The sequence below is a fragment of the Bos indicus x Bos taurus genome, chromosome 5 (genome assembly GCF_003369695.1).
Source record: "Bos indicus x Bos taurus breed Angus x Brahman F1 hybrid chromosome 5, Bos_hybrid_MaternalHap_v2.0, whole genome shotgun sequence".
NCBI lineage: Eukaryota > Metazoa > Chordata > Mammalia > Artiodactyla > Bovidae > Bos > Bos indicus x Bos taurus.
Window position 1 is genome coordinate 92,781,848 of NC_040080.1, and position 26,527 is coordinate 92,808,374.

General features: G+C 50.8%; 2 protein-coding genes across 2 annotated transcripts; both read right to left on the minus strand.

Annotated features, from left to right (window-relative positions):
• Window positions 1-230: 230 nt before the first annotated feature.
• On the minus strand, window positions 231-13,291 carry LOC113893782 (keratin, type II cytoskeletal 5-like). Its single transcript, XM_027543639.1, has 9 exons — window positions 12,812-13,291; window positions 10,263-10,471; window positions 7,579-7,639; window positions 6,653-6,748; window positions 4,273-4,437; window positions 3,371-3,496; window positions 2,704-2,924; window positions 2,068-2,102; window positions 231-887 (listed from the first exon to the last, which is right to left on the minus strand). Exons 1-9 carry the CDS (start codon window positions 13,289-13,291, stop codon window positions 685-687), a joined length of 1,596 nt encoding a protein of 531 aa, XP_027399440.1. The 3' UTR covers window positions 231-684.
• A 1,676-nt stretch (window positions 13,292-14,967) lies between these two features.
• Window positions 14,968-25,221, minus strand: LOC113893173 (keratin, type II cytoskeletal 75). The gene is made up of 9 exons (XM_027542948.1): window positions 24,662-25,221; window positions 23,914-24,128; window positions 22,942-23,002; window positions 22,495-22,590; window positions 21,531-21,695; window positions 19,466-19,591; window positions 19,104-19,324; window positions 17,520-17,554; window positions 14,968-15,643 (listed from the first exon to the last, which is right to left on the minus strand). The coding sequence occupies exons 1-9, from the start codon at window positions 25,145-25,147 to the stop codon at window positions 15,417-15,419; spliced, it is 1,632 nt and encodes a 543-aa protein (XP_027398749.1). The 5' UTR covers window positions 25,148-25,221; the 3' UTR covers window positions 14,968-15,416.
• Between the last annotated feature and the right edge of the window lie 1,306 nt (window positions 25,222-26,527).

A 26,527-nucleotide genomic window follows, 5' to 3' on the forward strand; every position in this document is an offset into this window, starting at 1 on the left:
GAGGGAAGACTGGGGCTTGGGGAGGTAAGGGGTGTAATGAGAGACTCTGGGAAATGGCAAGAGGCAGAGGTGGGTGGAGGGTGCAGGATGTCCGGGGGAGGGGATTCTCATTCTGCCCTGGAGTAAGCCCTGCAGGTGGATAGAACCTGCTCCCAGAGAACTCCATTTCCGAGGTCGTCCTCTGAGTGTGGGATAGGACACAGACTCAGTCAAGACCTAGAGAGCTCGGTGACATTTTTATTGAAGCAATTTGAGGGGATAGGCAGGCACCAGAAGCAGGAGAAGTGTTCTGTCTATGGTGGGAAACGCAGGCCTGGACTGTACTCAGCGTCTCTGGGGGCACCAAGATCAGCTCTAAGCAACCCCAAAAAGGACTGTGGCTGCCGGGGATCTGGGTCAGACAGGAGGAAGCTCCTGAAGGAATGCCCCAGCCCAGATCTTGGCATATGGCAGCTGGAATGGATGCCTGTGGGCCCTGGAGTGCTCTGGGATGAGAAGCAAGTGGGGTACCTTTGCGGAAACCTGTTTGGAATCAGAGGGATGAACAGGCGAGCTGGGGACTCACAGGCTACTTCCCTGCTCCCGGTGCCTCTTGTGATTCAGTGCATGGGGGTCAGCAAAGCGGCGGGTCTTAGGCCTGGGGGCTGGGGGCCTTAGAGGGGAGGCAGAGGGGCAGGGGGCCCTTTAGCTCCTGTAACTCTTGCTGGACGAGGTCTTGGAGATGATGCGCATGCTGGAGCTGGTGCCGCTCATGCCGCGGCCGCTGGTGGAGCTGAAGCTACCGCCGCTGCTGCTGAAGCCGCTGCTGCCAAAGCCATAGCCGCCCCCGGTCATGCAGAGGCCGCCGCCCCCGCTGTAGCCCGAGCCCCCGGAGGAGGAGACCACGGCTGTGGAGAGAAGGCACAGGGCACACTGGCAGCCTTGTCCCTGGGTCTTGTGCCCAGGAGCCTCCCTCCCACAGGCTCCCTGGGGAGCCTCATGGTCCCCATCACCCGCTGCCTCAACGAACACAGGACATGGCAATTTTTATAGCTTGCCCAGCTGTGACCACAGATGTCTCTTCGACAGGCCTGAGAGGATGCCTTTACTATGATACCCCTACTTTTCAGTGGAAGAAACAGGTGCAAAGACACCAAGTGGCAGGCCCAAGGTCACACCTGCCGGAAAGCAAGGCTTGGGTCCCTGAGCCATGTTGGTCCCTCCTCTCTACCCGGGGCTTTCCCACTGGGTGAGACAAGAGGCCCCAGATATTGTGTGGGCATCACAGGTTCCCAGATGGGTGGGCCCGAAGGCTATCCAGGTGAACCTCCTCCAGACTGGAATCCCCTCTACTTTCTCCCTGAGAGGTGATCCTTTTGTTTCTGCTCAAATCCTTTCTGCAATGGGAAGCTCTCTGTCTTGGAGTACAGCTCCCCACAGCCTGTTGAATGTTTGAAGATGCCTCTTCAACCTCCCCTCACAGTGTCTGATTCTCCAGGCAAGGCATCTCTGTTCCTTTAACTCATTAGTTTCTAGCTCTCTCGCATCCTCGTTTTCCAGCCTCCCTCCCAGGGCCGGACCCAAGGGGGCCCCAGGGAACTCTACATTCCATGCCCAGGACTCCACACTCTATGCACGCCGCTGGAGCCTGCTGAGTCCTTCTGCAGAATGAATCCCCCTGGCTTCCTTCCTGGGACCTGAGGGCAAACCTCTCTGCTTTCTTGTTCAGTTAATTTGCTTCAATTTTCAACACAGGTCTTTAGCTTTTTAACAGCCTCTTGTTTGAATTTCTGCCAGAAATAGCTGAGAAATCAGGTGTTGGATGAGGGACCCATTGCTTTGTGAGTAGTCCTGTCCCATAACTGAGGTCCTCAGGGATTTGGGTGGAGTGGATTTATGACTCCACCATGAACCTCTCTTGACCCCACTGGGAGGAAGGGCCAAAGAAGAAAGGGGTCTCCACACAGCCTCTCAGAGAATCTTAATGATATCCCTGCCCCTGCTCATTCACTATCTGTTCACCAAAAATGATGCTGTTAGCTTCTGTTTTGTCTCCCACTTTTCTGTCGTCCCAAGACATTTACTCACAGATATTCACGGGCCCGACACCTTCTCCGGTGAGTCTGTTGCAGGAGGGAGAGAAAGACATGTTTCATTTGCTGAGAAGTTAGAGAACCCTGAGTTCTATGTATTTAAAGCTATCAGCACAGAGGGCTGGCTGTGCTCTCGGCACTGTGCTGAACAAGCCTTTGAATCATCCTATTAGCTGTAGGAAGCTGATGCGACTCTGGGAGGGGACATTAGAAGAGAGATCAAATCCAAATATATGGCGAAATGGGGAGACAGACTGGTGCTCACTATGTTGGGAGGGACAGTCAGATGGGAGGCCTCTCTGGGCAGACAGAGCCCCTGGGCCTCGCCTTGTCCTGAGTGTGGCCTCCTTGATCACAGGGCCTGGGGAGAAACGACCCTGCCGCTGGCCTTCCAGGTAGTCATGGACCACCTCCTCCTGACACCTTCTATCCTGGCCCCTGCTCTGGGTCCCGTCGGAGCTCTGGGAATGACTTCAGGATGCCTCAGGAGATCATCCGAGTTTTACGTCTGTTTCTATTCTGAGCATTTCTATTTGGGGCCTGACACCGTGGGGATCTTGGCCGCTGTAGCACAGCTACAGTGCTCTGGTGGCATCTCTCTGAACCACGGCAGGAGGAGGAGCTTGCCCACCTGCACTCCTCGCCCTCCAGCAGCTTCCTGTAGGTGGCAATCTCGATGTCCAGGGCCAGCTTGACATTCATCAGCTCCTGGTATTCACGCAACTGCCGCGCCATGTCCTGCTTGGCCTTCTGCAGGGCGTCCTCCAGCTCGGCCAGCTTGTGCTTGGCATCCTTGAGGGCCAGCTCCCCACGCTGCTCAGCATCGGCGATGGCAGCCTGGAGCGTGGCACACTGCCAGGAGGACACAGGAGTTTATGAAATTGTCCACAAGGAAGGATGGAAGATATGGGCTTTAGGTTAAAAATGTGGAAGAATTTCCTGAAATGGATTTCATGCAAAGGAGGTTGGAGTATCATCTTTAAAAATAAGATTAATCTATGTTCTCCTTGGATACTTTGTGACTTAGAATGGAGAAATGGTTTTCAGGGTCCTGTTCAATATGAACTTCTCTGAATAAGTAAAAAGTGAATCAGTTTTGCCATGTATGCCTCCAGAAGACAGCATCTTTCCAAGAGGAACTGATGTTGGACAGATCTCAGAAAGAAGGTCCTGGCCTCCCTGGTAGGGGCAGAAGATTACAAGTTTATATTACTGGACAATCATTCATCTGGGGAGAACTCTCTGCATGGGCTGAGGCAGGGGAATGGATGAGATGGCCAATGGTTGCTCAGCCCTACCTGCTTCTTCACGTTTTCAATCTCAGAGCGCAGCCTCTGTATCACTCGGTTCAACTCAGAGATCTCCATCCTGGTGGAGCGGAGGTCTTCCCCATGCTGGCCGGCAGACCGCTGCAGCTCCTCGTACTGGGGGTCAGGAGAAGGAGGAGAAGTGGTGGTGAGGCCAGAAGGTGGTGGCTTCCCAGGGCCCAACAGGGCCTCTGAGGCGACGCTTAGAGACACCTCCCTTTGCACGAGCTGTCTCCATCAAATCCATCGCACTGTCTCTTGGCCCTGCCCCTCACTCTCCATACCCAAAGTCTCCACTCCACAGGTGGACCTTCCTATACCCCAGCTTTGGTCCTTCGTCTTCATATTCAGGTGCCTCACCTCCACAAACTCAGCATCATTCGGGGGTGCTTGTCACTTTCTAATTTTAAAGCTCACTCATATTTGTTTTTCCTGGCACCGGGTCTTGTATTCCCAGGGACTCCTCAGCTCTAATCTGGAAAATGTCATTGGGTAAGCCCTAACCAGCCTTTGCTCAGCCTCTCAGCCCCAGCTATTTCTACCTCTCATCTCCGGATGCAGGAAGCTAAACCTACCTCTTGCTCCACCCTCCCTCTCTTGTGCCTACTGGGACTAGTGGCGGGTACTGTCCAGTTGTCCCTTGCCTCTCCTCTACAAGGCATCAGAGGGGTGTTCATCCTCCTCGGGGCAGGACTGACCACCTTTTGCCTCTGTCTGGCTGTTCCCCCAGGTCCTGACGATGCATCCTGAGGAGTGCTCTGACAGAGTGAGCCCCAAGGTGAATTCAGATCTCTCCAAGTCCATCAGACTGGTAGGACAAGGCTTTTATCAAATCTGCCTTTGAAATCTCAGTTCTCTGAGACTGTTTCATGAAATTGACCTTGACACCTCACCTTGATCTGGTACCAGGACTCAGCCTCGGCCCGGCTGCGGTTGGCGATGTCCTCGTATTGGGCCTTGACCTCAGAGATGATGCTGTCCAGGTCTAGCTTGCGGTTGTTGTCCATGGACAAGACCACGGAAGTCTCAGAGATCTGGGCGTGAAGCTGAGCCAGCTCCTGCGAGGAGGTCCACATGGGAAAGCTGAAGCTGGGTGTGTTTGCCTGCTTGTGTGTGTGTACCTGCATGTGTGCTGGGTGTGCATGTGTGCACTTGTGCGTGTGTGCTGTGAAACTGTGCCCAGCACCCCAGAACAGACCCTGGCACTGAGGGCCTCCCTTGCACCACAGGACAGAACAGTCTATTGAAGACTGAAAGGGCTGGGGGGACAGTAGGGCGGTCACTGGGATAACACCTGTTCCCTATCTGCACAGAAGGAGCAGTAGCTCAGGTAGCTGTAGCCAAGATTCTCCAGAAGTCACTCCCACTGTCAAGGGCACGCACCTTGTTATAACCTGTCAGTTCTGCGATGTCTCATGTTCTGAGAAAATGCAACCTTTCATTCCAAATAAAGTAATTATCTTGGGAAAGAAAGCTGAGTCAGAAAGAGCCGGAAAGCTGGGCTGTCCCAGCCCCATTTCCTAACCTTGCTCCTCCCTGCTCCCCGGGGAAGGGAAACGGAAACCACCTGGAAACAGCAGAAAGACCTGAAAAATTCAAGCCTAGGATCTGCCAAGCAGGTTAGGTGGCACCTCTGAGCCTCAGAGAGACTACTGCCTCCTATGATTTCTGTGAGCGTTAAATGCATTCATGTTTGTTTGTATGGGGCTTCCCTGGTGACGCAGATGGTAAAGAATCCTCCTGAAAGGCAGGAGACCTGGGTTCGATCCCTGGGTCGGGAACATCCTCTGAAGAAGGGAATGGCTACCCACTCCAGTATTCTTGCCTGGAGAATTCCATGGACAGAGGAGCCTGGTAGGCTATGGCTATGGAGTCGCAAAGAGTCAGACACGACAGAACAACTAACACTTGTATAAGATGGGTTTTGAAGCAGAAAATCCACAAGTAATTTGTTAATGATGACTTTACAGAATCATCTAAAACAGTGGGTCCCAAAATGTGATCCTCAGACTAACAGTATCACCTACTGAATCAGAATTGGTGTTCTCACAAGATTTTTAGGAGATTCTAATGAGCTGTAAAATTTAAGCATCACTGATCCAAAGCCCAAATCTTTAAGAACAATATCAATTGTTAATTAATTGTTAATTCCTTTCTTTATTAACAATTGGTTCATGCATTTCCTGATTCAAGAAGTTATTCTTTTGTTGCTGTTAGGTTGTAATTTGCGTTTCCAAAATCGTTTTTCCTGATAGCTGACCTATCTAGGGGAGTCTCAGCCCACAGGATTGCTGTTCAGCACTGGGGGCCAACATCACCCTGGTTTTCAGCATTGAAGCGAATAAGCAAAGAAAATGATGGGGTCTTTTTTTGCCCCCAAGTGGGTGGTCATTGAAGTCACCTGAAGACCCAGAGCCCATGTTCCTGCTCCTGGAACATGACCAGATTGTGTTGGGCATCACACACATGCAACCCCATGAGCGGATTACCTGTTGTTACCAGGCCTACCTGCGATGCACACTGCACCCTGCATCCCTACCTCCACATCACTAACCTCATCTCAGCTGCTCCCCATTCATTCATTCTACACCACTCACATGGGCCTCCTTCTGGCTTTTCTGGATCCTCAGTTCCTTCAGGTTATCACCCACCATCTGCCTGCCCCTGCTCCCTGTTGTCTATTTCTCCATCACCCCTGAAATGGGGTAGTTATTTGCTTCCCTCCATGCTACCCATCTCCTGGAAGCTCCAAGAACTTAGGGCCTTGATTGCGTTTGCCCAGCGCTGTATCTTGCAGCCTTGAGCTCTGTGTTGGGCTTATAGAAGCACCCAGCAAAACGCCTCTTCAGGGGAGCCAGTTCAATATTTTGTGTGCTTCTAGAAGCACCTGAGGGTTCACTAGTTGCCACTTGATCTGCATAATTACATCATCCTGCAGTTGCCATAGGAAAAGTAACAGGTAAATCTGAACTGGGCTGGGTGAGCTGGGTTGCTCAGATCATTCTATGGAAACTGCAAGTAATTTGCTGACAGGCAGCTCTTTTGTCTGACCAACAGAACATTCTTGAATTTCTCACCTTATCTGATCCACCAGCTGCCCTGGGAAAACTCACATTCTCCCTTGGTAGGGGAAGCAACATCTACTCCATCAATTCCAACTCAGGCATGGGGTGAGGAGCAGAGGGGTGACCAGGGAAGGGGCCAGCAGCCTCTGTGCTCAGCCGCCACCCCCAGCCTCCAGCCCTTTGGAGGGGAGCCCCCGGCCATGCTTACCGCTTCATAGAAAGACCTCAGGAAGTTAATCTCGTCCATTAAGGCTTCCACCTTGGCCTCCAGTTCCACTTTGTTCATGTAGGCAGCATCCACGTCCTGGGCACAGAACATGCAGTCACTCTAGTCCCACCCTTCTTGGGTTAGCCAGCCCCTCTGTCTGTGAGTTAGGTTGGAGGCCTTCAGCTCCTGGGGACAAGAGCATTTCTCTCTCCCAGGCTATGGATAGAGTGGAACTTACAGGGGGATCCAAATTGCATGTGGACCAGGTTCCTGGGGATCGCCCATCTGCTCATCAGCTGGTGCTACGTGGAGAAACCTCTCATGTCACCTCCATGCAGTGAGGACAGCCTGAATCATCCTGGGCCCTTGGGCCTCTGCTGCCTGTGGCCTCACCTTCTCCCTGAGGCTTCCTTCCTCTCTGCACTCTGTCCCTGCCTCCCCTTCCCACATTGCTGCTCCCGCTCTTCCTTCCTCTCCGGATTAGCTTCAGGGCTGGATCTCCCCCTCCTTCTGCCCATCCACACTGAGCAGAAAGGTTCACAGTTTCTGGAGCTGGTCCCCATCCTATGCCCATTTTTGAGCCTGACTTGAGGTCTCACAGACTCAGCTCAGCACAGGGCCCGTTTTGCTTCTCCTTTGCCTGCATAAGATCCATGTTGGAGAGGGGACTGGTGTTAAGATTTATAGCTCGGACTTGGGTGTCCTGGATCCTGACTCGCTTCTGATTATCTGGGTAACCTGGGGCAACTTATTTAACCTCCACGCACCTGACTTTTCTCACTTCTAAAGTAAAACGTGCTTCCAGGATTGGTTATGCAAATTAAATAAAGCCTCGTATACAGGGCCGCAGACTTATGTGGCAGCCGTCACTCCTGGGAGGGGTTCCCTGGGCCCGGAGTCAGATCAGAGCACCCCTGTCTCCTCACCTTCTTGAGCACCACAAACTCGTTCTCAGCTGCTGTGCGCCTGTTGATTTCCTCTTCGTACCTGTGGGGAGAGGGAAGTGGGTGGATGTTCAGAGCGGGGCTTCTAGGAGTGAGGTCCAGCGTGGGGATGTAGGTGGGAAATCAGAGCAGACTTGGAAAGCACGCTGCTGAAGTGTTGCTCTCCTATTACACATGTTACCCAACCCCCAATCCATCGCACAACCAGCCCTGTCCAAACAAAACCCACACTTGAAACAACACAAAACAGAACTGCCCCTCATTCTTTCTGAGGTCTTTCTCATAGCTGTATTCTCAGAGGTCCCATGAAGGGGCGCAATGCTTCCTTTTACCCCATGGTCTCGCCTAAGCCAAGAGGAGGGACAGAGATCGGTAGGGGGCGGCAGTCTGGGCCAGGCCGGCGCCTGCACCCCATGGCGCCCTCATGTTGCCTCACCGTTCCATTCTCAGCTGCTGACCTGCTGCCTGGGAAGCAGAGTCTTTAGGCTAATAAGAGATCTCCCTTTTGTCCCCTCCACCAAGTTTTCTCATTCAATTTGCCCCTGAGTAGCAACCCCACTCTCCGTAGCCCCGCCCCCCACCACTGATCTCTGGGAAGGAAGTCTCAAGTCTGCTCTAGGTAACGTTCCCCACCCTACCTCTTAAGCATCAGCCAATCCCACCTTCTCGGAGGCTTGGGATGGCTGGGCTGTGGAGGCGGCTTCATCCCTTCTCCCTACTGGCTGAATAACCCAGGGCAGGTCCCTTAACATCTCAGAGGCTCTTTCCCATCCACGAGTCAGCTTGTTGTTAGCTCTGTACAAACCCACAGGATGGATACCGCCAGACTCTCCCCCACTTTTCTATTGCACCTTTTGTCTACAGAATCTTCAGTCCTGTGCCTTCTTCCAAGGTCTCTGGGAAAATGAATCTGATTTTCCTTGTTGTTTCCCAAAACTGTCTTTTCATTAAACATGGTCATCTTTGCTTCACCCAACTCCACGCAATTGTCTTTCTCTGTTTCCCAGCTCACGGTCCCTCTGGCCAGAGGGCAAGCCTCAGGTGGCCCTGCACAGGCCTCTTAGACACCTACCACAGGAACACTGCTGTCCTCTAACCAGCAACACACTCTCCAGCAGATCCCCCATATCCCTCCAGTGTGCATCTTCTGTTCGCACCCTTGAGTTTTTTGTCTCTTCCTCCTGGAAGCCTTCTTGGATTGAAATACTGTTATCCCATATTTGCATGATATTATAAATTATCTGTCAGCACTTGCTTCTCTTGTCTATGTTTGCATCACTACATACATTGTACTTAGTCGTCAATATAATAAAAATAGCTAACACGTGTTAACAGCTTGCTATGTACCAGGCACTAGATAACCTATTGAGTACTTTACAAGCAAGTGTTGCTTTAATATTCTCAGTCTCCCTGTGAGGTGGGTACTATTAATATCCCCTTTAACAGACAAAAGAACTAGGACTTAGAGAGTTTCGCTTTCTTTAGATATTGAGTCAGTAAATGATTAAGCCAAGATTGTAAATCTGAGGATTTCGCTAGTGGTCTGGTGGCTAAGATTCTACACTCCCAGTGTGGAGGGATCCGGGTTCAATCCCTGGCTGGGGAACTAGATCCCACATGCCTCAACTAAGACCTGATGTAGCCAAATAAATAAATAAATATTTTTAAAAATCTTAAAGAAAACTGATTATCAACCTGACTAGGTTCTCTAGCACTGTTTAGCAGAACTTTCGCCTCGATAGAAATGCTCTATACTTGCCTGTATTATGGGACCCATTAGTCATATGCGGTGACTGAGCATTTGAAATGTGGCTAGTGTCCTTGAGGGCTTGAATTTTAAATTGAATTTAATTTTAATTTAAATTGTCTCATGTGGCTTGTGGTTAACATGTTAGAGCAACTCTAAAATCTGGGCTCTCATGACCTTATACAAATGGTAACAAAAACTGATTTGTTTGGCCCAAGAGCAAACATTAAAACTACATTAAAACCGTAGAAATAAGAAATGATTTGTATCTTTAGATGTGAGCATACCATTATGTTTAGCAGAGTGTGTGTGTGGTTCCAGGGAAAAGGCAGTAGTCACACCTCCTTGTTCTTCACACAAGCCCTTGGCCAGGGCTTACACACAACATGAACGTTGTGTAAGTCAGCAATCAGATTGAGGTGAACAAATGTGAGCATGAGGTTCTATGGGTTCAGCTCCTCACTAATAATGTGTTGCTACTTCTGTAACCTTGGATGGGTCAGTTGCTATCTCCGAGCCTCACTTTCCTCATTTCCAGAATTTGCAGGGTTATATGAATCATGCTCTGTGTGCCCATATAAGTTATCATTTCTAAGCCCAGCCCCTCCCCCAAACCTCAACATTCTTTTTTTTTGGCTGCACAGCACATGTGTGGCATGCAAGATCTTAGTTTCCCAATCAGGGATCGAACCCCTGCCCCCTGCATTGGGAGCATGTACACAGAGTGGGACATGACTGAAGCGACTTGGCAGCAGCAACAGTCTTAACCACTGGACCCGTAGGGAAGTCCCTAAGAGTCCCAGTTCTTTTCCTGGGTCCACCTCTGTGTCCTGAGTGTGTGCCCTATTCCCCATTGGCTTGGGCACTTCAGGAGAGCCCAGGGCCTCCCCTGGAGCCTCAGGGCTGAGCTACCACTCACTTGTTCTTGAAGTCCTCCACCACGTCCTGCATGCTCTTCAGCTCCACCTCCAGCCTCGAGCGCTCTCCCCCCAGGCTGTCCAGCTGCCGCCTCAGGTTGTTGATGTAGCCTTCAAACATGGGCTCGAGGTTGGCTCTGGTTGCTTTATGCTCCTGCAGGAGGCTCCATTTGGTCTCCAGGACCTTGTTCTGCTGCTCCAGGAACCGCACCTGCCGCCACCAGAGGTGAGAACCCATGAGCATGTCTTTACAGCCATTGCCTCGCAGAGGGCTCTGGGATACAGGGCCCCCGACAGTGTAGCGGGGAGCCCTGCAAGATCTCAGAGTCCAGGTGGCAGGCTCCTCCTCCTTGTTCTCAGGCTGGCAGGAGCCTGGGATGTAAATGGCCAAGCCCATGTTGGTGTGATGGGGCTGGGAGACTGGCTAGTGGCTGGGTTTGGAGGTGAGAGTAGGCAGGAGGGCCAGAGGGCCAGGAAACCATCTGAATACATCACACCATGCTGACGTGTGATAGCTGAAGAAAAGAACACTCTACCATGTTACTGAGAGAGATCTTTGGTTCCCAATAAATGGGCAAGAGGTTCCTGGCAGAAAATTCACCCATTTGCTTTCAACATGATTTCTCTAGATCTAGAATCTGGACTCAGTGGCCACCACAATCCAGGAATGCTGGAGTAGATCACTCTGGAGTCACCTTAGGGGGACCTGGATACAGTTTCAGCCATGTCCCTCATGAGCCGTGTGGCCTTGCACAAGCCTCTTCTTGTCTCTATTCTCTCAGACCTCAGGTTCCTGTGGTCCTGTGCTACTAATCTGGTTTTCCTGAATTGCACTCAGCTGCTCCTCAGGCTGGGAGACAGCCTCGGGAACATGTAAAACCTTTTTCTCTAAACCAGTCCTTCTGTTGGGAGCAGCTGGAGTGACACACAGCCTCAGAGAATGAAGGAACAGAGCCTCCAAGGCTTTGGAATCGGCAGTGTGCCTACAGAGGGTCTTTAACAAATGTGTCCCACTCCTGCTTTCTCTTCCCTCGTCCTGGCTCCAAGTCCTCCCTAGACACATGCCCTCATTCCCCAAGACCCCTCCAGATGAACTGTGGAAAAGCAGGGCCCACATCCGTCCCCTCAGAATGGGGTTTCTGGACATCTCCCATCTGTTGGAACAAACATCACATCAAGTGGAGGACATGGGTGATAAAAGCTTCAGCAGTCCCTGTGATTAGGTTTATACATTCAAAGGTCTGAGTCCATATGATGAGGCATTTCATAGCCTGTTAGACCTGCAAGAGGACCTTGGAGTCCATCTGTTCAACCCAACTGAGACCTAAGAAGTTGGGGATTCTCCCAGCAGGAGAGCTGACGGTAGGAGCTGGTTGCCCCTCAGTTTAGCACTTTTTCTTTCAGAATCCAGGATTGGAGCCTGAATGATCTAGATTCTTGAGCTGGTTCTTCCCAGATGAAAGCAATTAGCTCCAGTGTGAACTGGCAGTAGTGCACACCAGAACTGGGGAAACCCCTAGGGTTCCAGGCCAACAGCAGGGGAGACTCAGGGCTGAAGTCACAGCTTTCCTCTCACCAAAAGGAAAGTCTGAAACCCTGAGTGCCTCCCTTGCCAATCAAATCAATAGTGAGGCTGCCACAGGACTTGCCCCTGTTGACTGGCAGGGAAAAGTAACCTCAGCCTGTGAGCTGAACTTGTAACCTTCCATTTCTTGATCCTCTGCTCTCTGAACCAATCCCTTTTGCTGTCTAATTTTAAGCCATGTTCATGGCTATCCATCAAGAGAGCAATACAATACACTGTTGGTGGGAATGCAAACTAGTACAGCCACTATGGAGAACAGTGTGGAGAGTCCTTAAAAAACTGGAAATAGAACTGCCTTATGATCCAGCAATCCCACTGCTGGGCATACACACCAAGAAAACCAGAATTGAAAGAGACACGTGTACCCCAATGTTCATCGCAGCACTGTTTATAATAGCCAGGACATGGAAGCAACCTAGATGTCCATCAGCAGATGAATGGATAAGAAAGCTGTGGTACATGTACACAATGGAGTATTACTCAGCCATTAAAAAGAATACATTTGAATCAGTTCTAATGAGGTGGATGAAACTGGAGCCTATTATACAGAGTGAAGTAAGCCAGAAAGAAAAACACCAATACAGTATACTAACGCATATATATGGAATTTAGAAAGATGGTAACGATAACCCTGTATGTGAAACAGCAAAAGAGACACAGATGTATAGAACAGTCCTTTGGACTCTGTGGGAGAGGGAGTGGGGGGATGATTTGGCAGAATGGCATTAAAACATGTATAATATCATATTAAAAAAATAATATGAGTGTAAAAAAAAAAAGAGAGCAATATTCTCGCAGTGGGTCAGACAGCTCTGGTGCCCAAAGATGGACATTTTTCTCATCTCAACAAGGTAGGAAACCGCTTCCTCCACACCCCTGGCCCCCAGGACCTCAGAGAAGAACAGAAAGCTGAGATACTCCTGGGTGTCACATGCTTTCCTGGCGGGAACCCCATGGCCCTCTCACCTTGTCGATGAAGGAGGCGAACTTGTTGTTAAGGGTCTTGATCTGCTCCTTCTCCTCCTTCCGTACCCGCTGGAGGGATGGATCAATCTCCAGGTGAAGGGGGGTGAGGAGGCTCTGGTTGACGGTGACCTCATGGATACCTCCAGCGCCAGACATCATCCCACCTCCAAATCCACAGCCACTGCCAACTCCTCCCACTCTGTACCCTATGCCCCCAAGACCCAACCCGTAGCCAGCACCCCCGAAGCCGGTCCGGTTGGAGCGGTAGCCACTGCTGATGGAGATTCTCTTGTTACCCCCAAAGCTGTGGAGGCTCCTGGTTCCAAATCCACCTCCAAAGCCACCCCCGAAGCTCTTCCCACTCTGGATCATGGAGATGGAACTGAAGCTGGGCCTGCAGCCTGGGAGGAGGTTGGCTGAGGAAGCACTGAAGTTCCGAGAACCCCCTGACTTGATGGTGATAGAGGATCGTTGGGTCATGGTGGGAGCCGGTGTCAGCGGGTCAGAGGAGTGAAACTGTCACAGGGATGAACAGCCTTCCAAGTCTAGCTCTCTACAACTCTCCTTGACTTTTATCCCTTTCGAGAACTGGGTTTGGCCAGAGAAGATCAAAGACCACTCTGTTGAGTTCATCTCAATGGTATGTCTGGCCATGACCCATCTTCCTGCACTGCTCATCATCACAGGGAACACCCCACCCAGGGCAGGACCAGGCCTGGGAATTGGGACCTGGGGCAGGCCTGGTCCCAAGCCCCCCCACCCCCAATCATCCCACGTTCTCAGCCATATGCTGCAGATATTCCCATGGCTTTTCTTCTCCTCCCCTTTTCTTGAGTCTTGGACTCTGAAACCATACACTTGATTACAGTCTTCCCATCATGGTCACTTATGAGGGAAAAATTTTTTTATTGAGGATTTCATCTGTGCCAGACCACAGGCAGGTCAGTTATAAGCATTGTTATTTGATTCTCATTGTGAGGTTGGACAACAAGAATAATAATTGCCAATATTTATGGAGCAGCAATTATAAGTAGTGCTTTACACCTGTTTCTCATTTGAACTTCACACAGCAGGAAGGGGTAACTCATATTATTCTTGCTTTGCACATGAAGCAATTGAGGTGTAGAGTAGTTCCGAGACTTAGGACCCAGCAGTCTGACTGCAGGTCACCAGCTCTGCATCACTATTCTCGTTCCGATGGCGAGGTGGCTTGTTCGAGGGAAGGAGCAAATTCAGGATTTCACTCCGAATTCCTGTACCCTCTACCCCTCACCCCAGCGTCTCATCCCGTGGTCACCCCGAGGACCAGGGACATATTCTCAGTGTCATTTCTCTCCTTCCTTCCATCCTCTCCCTCCAAACCTTCCAAATTTTAGCCCCTGGTTTTACATTCATCTTTTCTCATCCTAGTTCATGGCCCCTTCCTTCCCTTCCCATTTAACTTCTTGCTCTTTCACCCTGGACAGCTGTGTTTGAGATCCCTGGTTCCAAGAGCCCACCAATGTGGTCCTGAGCACTGACCCCATCCCTCCAAGCCCACTCGGGCTGCCTCAACTCTGGGTGATGCCAGGGGCTGAGGTCTGATGGGAGGTTTCCAGAGGCTGTACACTCAGGAATGTGGGAGCTGCCTGCAATTATGGGCCTAAATGGCCCTTCTGTTGTGTGAAAGCACTGCCCCCAGGGCTGACTTCTAACTCCTCTCCTGGCCTGTTATTTTCCTGCTCACATCTGCAAGTTGGAAGCTGTCAGGAAACAATCAGCCCTTTGCTGGCAGAGGGCTGGGCTGCCCACCCTACGTCAGCGTCCTTGGAACTCAGTCTGGTTTGGGGAGGGGAAGGCATTGCCCTGCATGACATACAGAGTGGGGAGTCTGAGCAGAGCTTCCGCCCAGGGGCTTGGGCTTCTCAAAGAAGGCATCCTGATGGGAGGAGGGGGTAGGTGGGCAGAAGGAGGGAGGGAGGGAATCTGGCCAGTGCTTGGCCCTCCTGCCCCTCCCATCTTCTCAGCCCAGTCTTCTTAGCTCTGAGGGAAAGGGAGGGAGGTCAGATGCGCTGAGCCCTCCCTGTGCCAGGACCCCATGCTGAGAGGAGGTTTGGATGGGGAGAAGGATCACTCTCTGCTCCATCACCATTCCAAATAGAGGGCTGGACACCAGACACATTATACATGCATTTAATAGACACGGTCCTGGGAGGAAAGAGAGAGAGGCTTCACTCTCATCCAGCAGGCAGCTCGTAAGCATCGTGAGACAGGTGGGCTGACACTGAGATGGTCTGGGAGATACAGACTGCATTTGGAGGAAGGGAGGAGGGAGGCAGAGCTGATGGGGAGTCTCTGAAAGACAATCTGACAGTGAATTTTGAAAGAGAGCGGGTTTGGCACAGAGTGGGTTCTAGGAGCAGTCTGGGGACTGAGGGAGGGCAGAGGCTGGCTTAGGCTGGGGAATGGGATATAGACAGGATGCCAGGCTTCCTGGCAGCACAGGTGGACCTCGAGGACGGGAGACAAGGAAAAACACCTAGGTGAGCAGGGATGAGTGCAGACAGGCCAGGTGAGCGGGCGGAGCTGGCTTCAGGGTAGGGGTGAGGGAGCAGGGTGACTGTGTTTAGTGCTTATAGCTCTTCCGGCTGGAGGACGTGGTGGAGACAAACTTGAAGCTGGAGCCACTGCCCCCGAGGCCCCGGCTGCTGCTGTTGCTGAAGCTGGAGCCGCCCAGGCTGTGCCCACCACTGGTCATGAAGGAGCAGCCGCTGCCCCCACTGAGGCCCAGGCTTCCACTGCCAATACTGCTGCCACCTCCGTAGCCACTGGAGACGGTGGAGGTGACCACAGCTGCTGGAAGAGAGGAGATGTGGTCAGAACCAAGGGCAGGAGAGAAGACACCTGGGGCATCATGGACAGCTCCCCGAAATCCATGGGGTGGGGACCGGTGGTTTGCCTCTTTCCAGTTTCCTGCCCACTTCGTGAGCTCACTGTCCCGTGGCTCAGTCTAGTTTCAGCTGCCCCACAGCACCAGGTGTCCTCCCAGTCCGAATGGCTTCCTGCCTCTCCCCTGCTACTTGGTGCCTCTCTTCTCCTTCCAGAACTTACTGGGATGCCCGTCCTCTGGGAAGCTCTTTTACCCGCCTGCCTTCCCTTTGATTCCCCTGCTGTTTTGTCGCCACCTCCCCCTGGTCTTGGTGTCTCCCTTCCTTCTGGAAGCTCACAGCTGGTTGTGGGTACATTTCCCTTTGTGCCCTCCAGTCCACGCTCTCTGAATCCCAAGGCAGGGCTGGAATACTCTTGATAGACCAAGTGACAGATGACCCCCTGGCTGGCTAACTCTGTCCTTTTCTCCTCCCGAACTGCTCTCTCCCTAACTTTCAAACCACCCATCATCTTAAACATCTAGTACCTTACTTCGGGCCCTTCTGAAGGAAAGCTGAAATAAAATATAGACTCTGTTATTGGATGAACTGTATGCTCCCCAAAATGTGTTGAATACCTGTAAAGTGTCTTTACTTGGAAATAGGACCTTGTAGTTGTAATCAGGTTAGGATAAAATCATTAAGGTGGGCCCTGGTCCATTATGATTAGTGTCCTTTTAAGACAAGGCAAGATGTCCAAGTGAAGACAGACACACCGAAATGGCCACATGATCATAGAGACAGAGGCTGGAGTGAGGCAAGCAACACCAAGGCTGGACAGCTACCACCAGAAGCCAGGAAGAGGCAAGGAAGGTCCTCCCTACAGGTTTAGGGACACACGGCCCTGCTGACACCTCTGTTTGTAATCTCTAGCCTCCAGAACCACGAGACAGTATACTTCTGTTGTTTCTCACCACCCAGTCTGTGGTACTATGTTATGGCAACCTTAGGAAATAAGCACAGACTTTAGGTGCTTTCAAGAAAGGAAACTTTAGACGTCATGCCAGCCAGTCCCCAAATTAGCTTTGAGGGTCTCTGGAGCCACTGGACAAGGACCTTAGGGAAGGAGGACCTCTGGGTGGTTCAGAGGGATCTGCCTCATTGAGTCATTGGTTAATATCATCAATCGCTAAGGTGACTGTCACGTCAAGAAAACTGAACTCACTTGCAGACTGTAAGTTGTAAGAATCGTCTCTTGGCCTCACGATGCCAGCACTGAGCTCTGTAAACGGTGACTTCTGTGCTTACCAGTGCGGGCTGTGCAAGCTTGCTAACGAATGCCTCTCCTGCTTCTGGGAAGTGGCGCCCAACTGCCAGGCCTCTTAGAACTCTCACTGCCTTGAAACCCCTTGGTAGCTTTCTGTGTTACACTCCATAGAGTTAAGCCGAGCAGTGGGGCTTCTCCCAGACTGTTCTGGAAGAGGCTGCCTAACTGGCAATGCCCTAGTGCCCAGCATGAAGGCTCTCTCTAATGCTTGAGAGCAGACAGTATCTCTCTAGTGTGATCCAGTCTGGGCAGGGGAAGGTGTGGCCTGAGGATCCTGCAACCCATGTAGAAGGATGAGCACAAACTTCCCGTTACTCCCTTCGTGGTGCCCTCTCACTTGCAAAGAGGTAAAGTCGATGACTGTAAGGTCTCTCCTAATAGAAACTCAGAATCTCAAACCTTCTCAAAATGAACCTCCCATAGGTAGGATCCCCTCCAATGCCCCATACATCCCTGGCACCCTCTGACATGCCCACCATCTCCCCAGTCCCCAGCCACATACATTCCAGATGACATGAAAGGATGTCATACTCACAGATATTAACTGGAGAAACGCCCTCTCCACTCAGCCTGATGGGGAGGAGGGGGGAGAAGGAAGGTTACTGTGGTGTCCAGCAGCTTGTGGTCATTTGAAATGACATTTGTGCAATTGTTTTAAATTCACTGAGAAAGCCTTCAATTATTTTTATTGCAGAAGTAATGGAGGTTGAAATTATTTAAATACCAGTAGTATTAAAAAAATAATAATAATCTAATGAATGAAATAATGCAAAGTTGGGGTTCATAGGAGTCAAATCTGTAATCTCAGAATTTTTAGTGTAAACGAGATAAACACCTTAAGAAAATTAAAATTAAAGCGAATCATATGTTAGAGTCAGCTGGAAAGGCAGGGCTGTCATAGAACAAGAAGATCGCTCTTTCAACAATGGCCTATTGTCAGGTACGGAGGTTATTACAGGTGTGGAGAGGAGTCTGAGTCATAAATGTAACAATAGCAATCATCGACCTAGCCTTGTTGTAACAACTAGAGTAGTTTTGCTTTAGCATTTTGAGGACAGAAGTGGCATTCATCATAAATGCAGACCTAGCCCTTGAAAAGGGCTACCTACCTATTACCCACATTATGCCACTTAATTCTCTCAACAACCCCTAAGTAGGTATTACAATCTCGGTTTTACGGATGGGGAAATTGAAGATCAGAGAGGTTAACTAACTTGCTCATGATCACAAAGCTGGATTTGAGGCCAAATTAATTTGACTCCAAAGCCCACATCTTTGGCCATTAAAATCAGGGGGAGCTAATCATTTGCCGTGTCCCATCCATTGTTCTGAGAACTTCACTGGTAGCCCCTCACTTTAGCCCTCTTAATAACATAGAAGATAGAAACTCTGGCTGTCCCATTTTACAGATGAGGACTGGAGAAATCACACAGCTGGTCACACAAGTGGTACTGGAGTACAAAGCCCCCACTGTGCTTTGGGGATCATGTGACCTGGCCTCTTTATTCCATCACTAAAGACATAGAAAGCGGGAGTGGGGAGCATTGGTGGGAGGAAGATGCTGAATTTCCTAAGCTTATGTAGCTAGTTTGGAGAAGGCAATGGCAAGCCACTCCAGTACTCTTGCCTGGAGAATCCCAGGGAGTGCAGAAACTGGTGGGCTGCTGTCTATGGGGTCGCACAGAGTCGGACACGACTGAAGCAACTTAGCAGCAGCAGCAGCAGCATGTAGCTAGTTAGTGGTAGACCTGTTGGCCCAAATCCTAGGACAATTTATTCTCAATTCAGAGTCATTCATACTACATATCCAGACCCATTGTGTGACCAAATTTCTCCTTTGATTTGATTTTACCTAGATCCAATCAGCTTCTAGATTTCTATAGGGTGCTAAAAGCAGTTGCACCTCAAATTTGGGATTGTTGATTATGATTTCCCTGGAAAGAAACTGCACCTGTATTCTTTGTCAGAGTCCAGTTCTACCAGCATTTTGCTCCCTTTTCCAGGCAAGGAAGGGCCTGTATCAACCTGCGTGCATGCATGCATGCTAAGTCCCTTCAGTCATGTCCAACCTGAGCCCCTAGGAATGCCCAGGTTGCTGGGATGGGTGATCTGCCCTCACCTGCACTCCTCGCCCTCTAGCAGCTTCCTGTAGGTGGCAATCTCCACATCCAGGGCCAGTTTGATGTTCATGAGCTCTTGGTACTCGCGCAGCAGCCGGGCCATGTCCTGCTTGGACTTTTGCAGGGCCTCCTCCAGGTCCACCAGCTTGGCCCGTGCATCCTTGAGGGCCAGCTCCCCACGCTGTTCTGCATCGGCGATGGCTGTTTGCAGGCTGGCACACTGTAAGGAAAGGAGGAAGCCATGAACCTTACTGATAACCCCTGGAAATCTGGTGCTTCTTGGGTAGGAGTCCTGTAAGTGAGGCAGAATGACCTGGAAGACATAAGTGTGTGGGGAGCTCTGGGTCCTGCCAGAATGTACCTGCTTCTTGACGTTGTCTATCTCAGCTCTCAGCCTCTGGATCATCCGATTTGTCTCGGAGATCTCTTGTTTGGTGTTGCGGAGATCATCACCGTGCCGGCCGGCTGTGACCTGCAGCTCCTCATACTGACAGAACCAGAGCAGAGTCAGTCACCCCATCAAACCCTGGCCTGGGCACTACCTGCATGCCCAGCCTGGCCCTCGGTGCTCTGAGCAAGCCCATCCATGCACTCATCATTCACCCATCCCCTTGCTTGTTACTTGACCACGTCTACTCACCAGGCATGTCCTGGGCTCTGGGAATATCATGAAGAGAACAATCAGACTCCTGCCTACAGTTTTTTTGTTTTGAGATGGAAAATAATTGAACCAGGCTGGCATTTGATACCAGCAGTTATCAGTAAGACTCATGGTTTACTCCTTTCCTTACCAGCCTGCATATTATTGAATTTATAGCTTCAAATTGAGATGAGTGTCCCTTAGGAAATAAACTGAGTCCTATGGGGCTGTGATAAAGGAATCTGACTTAGATATGGAAGTGAGGGATGGGGTAGGGAATGGACAGGGATGTCCCTCTAGAGATGGAGATATTGACACTGGGCACTGAAGGCTGGGAAGGATTGACTGGCTCAGGGGAGAATATTCCAGACAAGGGAAACAACCTGTACATGAAGCCCCCAGAGCATGCAGAGCATGAGGAGGGAGAGATGATTTGGCACTGTCCTTGGGGAGTTCTTGGTTATGGGGCATACGTCAAAGACCAACTGTGACCATGAAGTTTGGTGGCCCTCCTGATGCCAATGCTGGGGAAATGGAGGCACTGCAGAGAAACACCATTGGAAGGAGCTCAGGCTATAGAGGACCCCGTTCTGAAGACTTTGTAACAGAATCCTCCATCTCAGGTGGCTCTCTGTCTAATGGTGCGGGTCTAGGACACCATCATTTAGGAGAAACAAACGCACCCTGTGTCCTCCAGCAAACTGGAGGAAACTCACACCTTGCCCAATGGAAGAAGAGCCCCTGCCTGAGCGAAGATCTGTCCAATTTAGAAAGTGCTGAATGGTTCAGCTTCTTCGTTTCTGGACACACATGGTTAAAGGCAACAACAGTCTTCGCCAACTCTACACATTGCAACCACCCGACTTGGAGTTAAGTGCATCCCACCTCCACTCACTACCAAGGAGCTACCTCCACTCTTGTACCCCGGCACCTGACACCTGCTTCTTTTCTACCACTTGCAGTGGCAGCGACTAAGGCAGTGCAAAGACCAAGGCAAGGAATGAGAGCCAGCTTGTAGGTGAGCAGCTGCCCCGGAAAAGCATCTGCATTTGGCCGATAACTGATCTCATGGGTTGGACCATTCAGGCTGCTACACCCCTCCAAACCCAAACCTTCTGTCCATCTGCACCTTTGGACAATAGTTCTCTGCAGTCATGCCAACCTCCCTCTTCCCAGGGCAAGCTCTCTTGTTCAGCAAAGTGCTCATTTCTGCCCCCCAACCCCCCAGGACTGCTTGCTCAGCCTTTCAGGCCCTCCCTGCTCCTTGGCAATCTTTTGTTTCCCACCACTTCCAAAACAGACTAAAGCCCACCTCTTCTTGGAAGTGTTTTATTAATGCTTTTCCCCTTCTATGACCGTTCACTCATCTCATGCCCTCCCCAGACCTTGGATTCCTTTTGTATTTTGTTCATTTACAACTTTGTAATCTTGCTTGGCATACAGTAGGAGTTCTGTAAATAAACAAGCCCTTTGGAAACAGTTTTATGAGCATTTCTTGGTTGTTTGAGTCTCATCCAGCTCCCTGTCAGTTGGTAAGTGGTGGGGGTACTGTGGCTGTCCTTCTGAGCATCCAGCATTGCCTGACCGCTTATCAGCATATGTGTGTATTGGGATTTCCACATCCATTTCAAGCTAAGTTTTCATAGCCTCCAAGACACTTCTGCCAAGTTGAAAGAAATGAGAATGCTCACATGGCTCCTGAGGCTTGTGGCTAGTAGTTAAACAATGATCTAAGGCTTCAGAGAACACTAGACCCACAGCCTATCACGGAGGTGCCCATGCTCACCTTGGTCTGGTACCAGGACTCAGCCTCCGCCCGGCTGCGGTTGGCAATCTCCTCGTACTGAGCTTTGACCTCAGCAATGATACTATCCAGGTCCAGGCTGCGGTTGTTGTCCATGGACAGGACCACGGACGTGTCGCTGACCCGCGTCTGCATCTGACACAATTCCTGCAGAGCCAGTTAACTCAGCGTCACCGCCACAAAAAAAGAAGGAGTCTCGAAATTATGCAATTGACCACCCATCTAAGTCAGGAATCCTTCTTTGGTATCCCCAGCAGGGAGTGCCCAGCTCTTGCTATGCCAGCCGACCCCTGAGGAGTTTCTGGGTCATAGATCAGTGGAATGGGAGTGTGTCCTCAGTATCCATTCTCAAAGCTCCCCTCTGTGCTTTTTCTCTGAATATGAAGGATTAGCAAGTGTTCTCTGAATCCAAATTAGATCCCGTTGAATATGACATATGTGATTCATATGCCAGCATTAAAGGTTTCTTCAGGATGGGGTGATTTTTAGGACCCCTCCCCGCCACACAGTGTGACTTCATTGCTCTCTACCTCTCTGTCCCCTTCCACAGGCCCAGGTGTCTGCCATCAGAGTGGAGATGCCCAGAAAGAGGCATCTTCAGGGGCCAGGAAGCACCCTGACCAATGGGCTGAGAGGCAGCTTGCTTTCTGAATTTCTCTGAGACGGGGAAGAGAGAGATGGGTCTTGATTCCTTGGGGATGTTACCCAGTGACATGCGAGTTTAGGAATCAACACTTGCTCCTTGCTCGGCCATGGGATTGCAGGGAGAATACTCAGAGCTGGGGTGGGGTTAAGTGTGGCAGGATTTCAAGCAATTCTTCCCAATCTCCATGACCTCTCCAACCCTCCATCCCAGGGAGAGACACTATATGGATAACACTCTGCAACATCCTTCTCTGTCAGGCTTTAGACATAGGGGGGGACAAACACACATGCATGATCTTACTGCCTCAAAGAGCATCTGGAGGAAGTTGGTCTCATCGGTCAGAGAGTTGGCCTTGGCCTCCAGGTCCACCTTGTTCAAGTAGGCAGCATCCACATCCTGAAAGGACAGCACAAGATGCTCCTCTGAGACCCTGGCCCCAGGCAACAAGCCCAGAAGAAGCTGGGTAGACTCCCTGACCCTTCTAGTTTGGATTTTAGCAAACTCTGTATCTGGGGTTTGGGGCTGGGGATGGGTAATTGCTGGGAACTGTGGCTTGAATCTCCTGGGCTAACAGAAAACCAGCAAGGTCATTGGAGCCATAAACATGGAGGGAGAATTTTGGCAGGTTTGAGCTCTCTAGATATTCCAAGGGCTGAAGTCACTTTTCTTGGGTGGCCCAAGGGTCTGTCACCCCACACTCCCAGATTTGGTTTTGAATCTTCTCCCCTGAGAGACATTTCCACTCACCTTCTTTAGAGCCACAAACTCATTCTCAGCAGCTGTGCGCTTGTTAATTTCATCCTCATACCTGTAAGTACAGAGGAGAGGGGGCGAGCGGTGAGTGAGGGTTTGATTGAACTCTTCTCAGGCTGGGGTGGACTACTTGTGTAGCAAGAGACCTCTGTGTGACTTCAGGTGATTCACTTAACCTCTATTTCTCCCCCTATAAAAGGAGAATAATTTCTTCTGCCAGTTTCTTTTTCCTTTTTTTGCTTTTGTAAGACTGGAAAGTGGGCATGGAGCTGACAGGGATAGTAAAACATATTTATGCAACTCCATCCTCATAGAGATGCACAATTTCAATCTTGAAAAACTTTTTGCTGTCTTAAGTGCCTGCTGGAACTGTGGGATAAACTTTGTTCAGGACACTGCTTCGGTTGATTTTGATGTATTTCCACTGAACCTCAGGGTAGCCATTTAAATAGTGTGTTTTTCTTAGTAAGTAGGTGTTGCTTTAAAATAGAAACCAAGGGTGAGCCACCTAAGGGGTTGGCGAGGACCATCTTTTCTGTTGGATACCTCACCTGTTGCAGCCCGGGTGATGGCAAGTCAAAATTGACTCCCTCAGGAGGATCAGATTGCCTGGTTCATACTCTAGGGTACACCTTGGCAATGCAGGCATCTCAATAATAGAGCCCATGTCCAGTGTAATTAAATAATAAACTGTAAAATAGTATATTGCTTTCAGAACTATAATGTTTTGTTAGATGACACAGATGTCCCTTTGCAGCCATGGACACATATAAGAGTCAGCTTCTTGTTGGTAGTGATGCATGAGATGATTTGTTACTCTATACCTTGCTCTCTTCTTCTCATGAGATGATGACCACAGGTCCAAACCTCTCTGACACGGGCATCTGCTCCTTTGTTCTCCTCTGGCCCTCATCAAGAGGAGTTTTGGGATGACTGCATGTGATCAGAAGGGTCTCTCACTCTCACCTGACTTTGAAATCCTCCACGACATCCTGCATGGTTCTCAGTTCAGCATCCAGCCTGCCTCGCTCGGTGGTGATGCTGTCCAACTGCCGCCGGAGGTCGGTGATGTAGGCTTCGAAGAAGGGCTCCAGGCTCTGCCTCACAGTCCTGGTGCCCTGCTCCTGCAGGAGGCTCCATTTGGTCTCCAGGACCTTGTTCTGCTGCTCTAAGAACCGCACCTGGATGGGAGAAGAAGAAAAGAAATTCTGGAGAAACTGGGGAGGCAGAGCCAGACACCACCCCAATGAATATAGGAGAGGAAAAGTACTTTCCACCTGATACCCGTCTGCCAATGATATAACTGACAACCCCTGTCGAAATGGAAAAGCCCATCAAGTTACCCTGACATTCTCTGGGGCTCCAGAGAACTAGTGTAGTGGCTCCTTGATGGGGAGCCGCCATTCTTAGGGTGTCTCTACCAGCCCTGCTCTGGGTTAGGTTGGTTTTCTCAGGGAACTTAAGAACTTCACATTTCCCTCTGTGTTGACTGAACCAGCCAGCATGGCTCCCAAGGAGAATGAAGGGAAATACCCACAAGTCCTGTGGGGCAAGCTGGCCCCACCTGCAAATACTTCTGCCCCTGAGGGGTGCTTGCTGAGTGAATGTGCTTTCCCGCAGAGAAGCTGTTGGGCCATGGCTGCTCTCTGGACTGGGGCCTCCCCAAGAGTTCCTGGCACCCAACCCCGTGGACCAGAGGCAGCTCCCAACTCACCTTGTCGATGAAGGAGGCGAACTTGTTGTTGAGGGTCTTGATCTGCTCCCGCTCCTCTTTCCGCACTCGTTGGATGTTGGGGTCAATTTGCAGGTTGAGGGGAGTCAGGAGACTCTGGTTGACGGTGACCTCTTGGATGCCTCCAGGGGGACAGACGGAGAAGCCGCAACCCCCGTGGCCCCCTCCAATTCCACCCCCATAGCTGAATCCACCGCTGACCCCAAACCCGCTGCTGGCCCTTCCACCAAAGCCACTTCGGAAGTTGCTGCCACACCCACTGATGGAGACCCGCTTGGTTCCCCCCAGGTTGTAGAGGCTACGGCTGCCGAAGCCGCTGATCCTTCCCAGTCCTCCACTGCCCACCGGGGAGTGGGTCACGGACGCGGAGCTGAAGCGAGAGCGGCTGGTGGCTGGGGTGGTGGCTGAGGCTGTGCTGAAACCCCTGCGGCTGCTGGTCTGGAAGGTGATAATGGACTGTCTGGACATGGTGTCTGGGAGAGGCCGGTGAGGAGCGCTCCTGCTGTGGGTACGTGTGGAGGGGGATGGAGAAGACAGGGCGTCTGGGGTGCCCCGGCCCCCTGGGCTTTTATGGGCTCCGGGAGGGGGGCGGGGCACGCTCCTGCAGGCCTCTGATGGCATTTTCTCGGCATCCACCAACCCTGAGCCCACACTCGGCTCCCCTCCGAAAAAGGCGTAAAAGCCACGCGCTTGTTCCCTGGCATCCCTCCCCCACATGGAAACTCCTTTCCAGTTGCAACTTGATCAGCAGACTAATGAGAAGCACGTTAATTGCCTTCAGTCATGTCCTAATCATGCATTTTAAAATGGACTCAGAAAACACTGCCTCATTTCCAAACCGCTCTCTTGGGCCTGGGACCAACTCCCTCCTGTGCAAACATCTTGTGTCAGCCCCAGTGATGGTGGTTCACTGTTCCCTGTTCCTTCTTACCCTTAGGTGTGCGTCTTACTCCTGAACTCTTTCTCGGCTATTAACTCTCAGGGCCCCCTCTCCCAACCCCAACCCTGGCCCAAGCAGTCCCTCCAGATCTTGAAAATCCTGCTCTCCACCCATCTTTCTCAGGAATCCACCCCATTTTCATGGCCCCTTTGCTTTACTCTAAAGCTGCCATCTGTATTGTGCGGGTCACACTGACATTCTGGGGTGTGAGTGTGTGTTCGTGTGAGCACATATGTCCTGTCCACTCCAGTGTAACGTGACCCTTAAGGTCAGGTCCTCTGCCTATGTGGAGAGAAGCTGCAAGAATAGGAAGATGGGTTTGAATCCCAGCCCTGCCACTGCCTAAAGGTGGGACATGGGCCCAGTCATGAAACATCTCCAGGCCTCAATTTGAGTGTCTGTAAAGTGGGGTTTGTGATGACTATTCATGGGAAAATGGATTTTGTAATGCCAAGGACATGCAGATGCTGAGCCAACTCAACAGAGTCTTCTCTCCTGATATAATCACATGTTTGTGAAGGAAATGCCAGCAAGGTGCCCATCCTGAGACAAGTACTCAGTATTTGAAAGCAGCACAATACACATTCTTTTTTCTTTATTAACAGGCTTATGGTCCTGTTGGGAAGACTAAATTGAGACACATTGAGGAACTTATGAAACAGTGATGCTCCATAAAACACTGACTCTTGTCTCTGTTTGAAGCCGCCTCATCCCTGAAGTGGAGAAGGCAATGGCAACCCACTCCAGTACTTTTGCCTGGAAAATCCCATGGACGGAGGAGCCTGGGAGGCTGCAGCCCAGGGGGTAGTGAAGAGTTGGACACGACTGAGCGACTTCACTTTCACTTTTCACTTTCATGTGTCGGAGAAGGAAATGGCAACCCACTCCAGTGTTCTTGCCTGGAGAAT

Coding starts and splice junctions, on each gene's coding strand:
- LOC113893782 (XM_027543639.1), bottom strand. CDS start 13,291: ATGACCCAACGATCCTCTATCACCATCAAGTCAGGGGGTTCTCGGAAC. Junction 10,472..12,811: donor TCGCCTCCTTCATCGACAAG/GTGAGAGGGCCA, acceptor TGGTGGCGGCAG/GTGCGGTTCCTGGAGCAGCA. Junction 3,497..4,272: donor AGTCCTGGTACCAGATCAAG/GTGAGGTGTCAA, acceptor CCTGACCCCCAG/TACGAGGAGCTGCAGCGGTC.
- LOC113893173 (XM_027542948.1), bottom strand. CDS start 25,147: ATGTCCAGACAGTCCATTATCACCTTCCAGACCAGCAGCCGCAGGGGT. Junction 19,325..19,465: donor TAGACAACGTCAAGAAGCAG/GTACATTCTGGC, acceptor CTTTCCTTACAG/TGTGCCAGCCTGCAAACAGC. Junction 17,555..19,103: donor CTAGAGGGCGAGGAGTGCAG/GTGAGGGCAGAT, acceptor CCTCCCCATCAG/GCTGAGTGGAGAGGGCGTTT.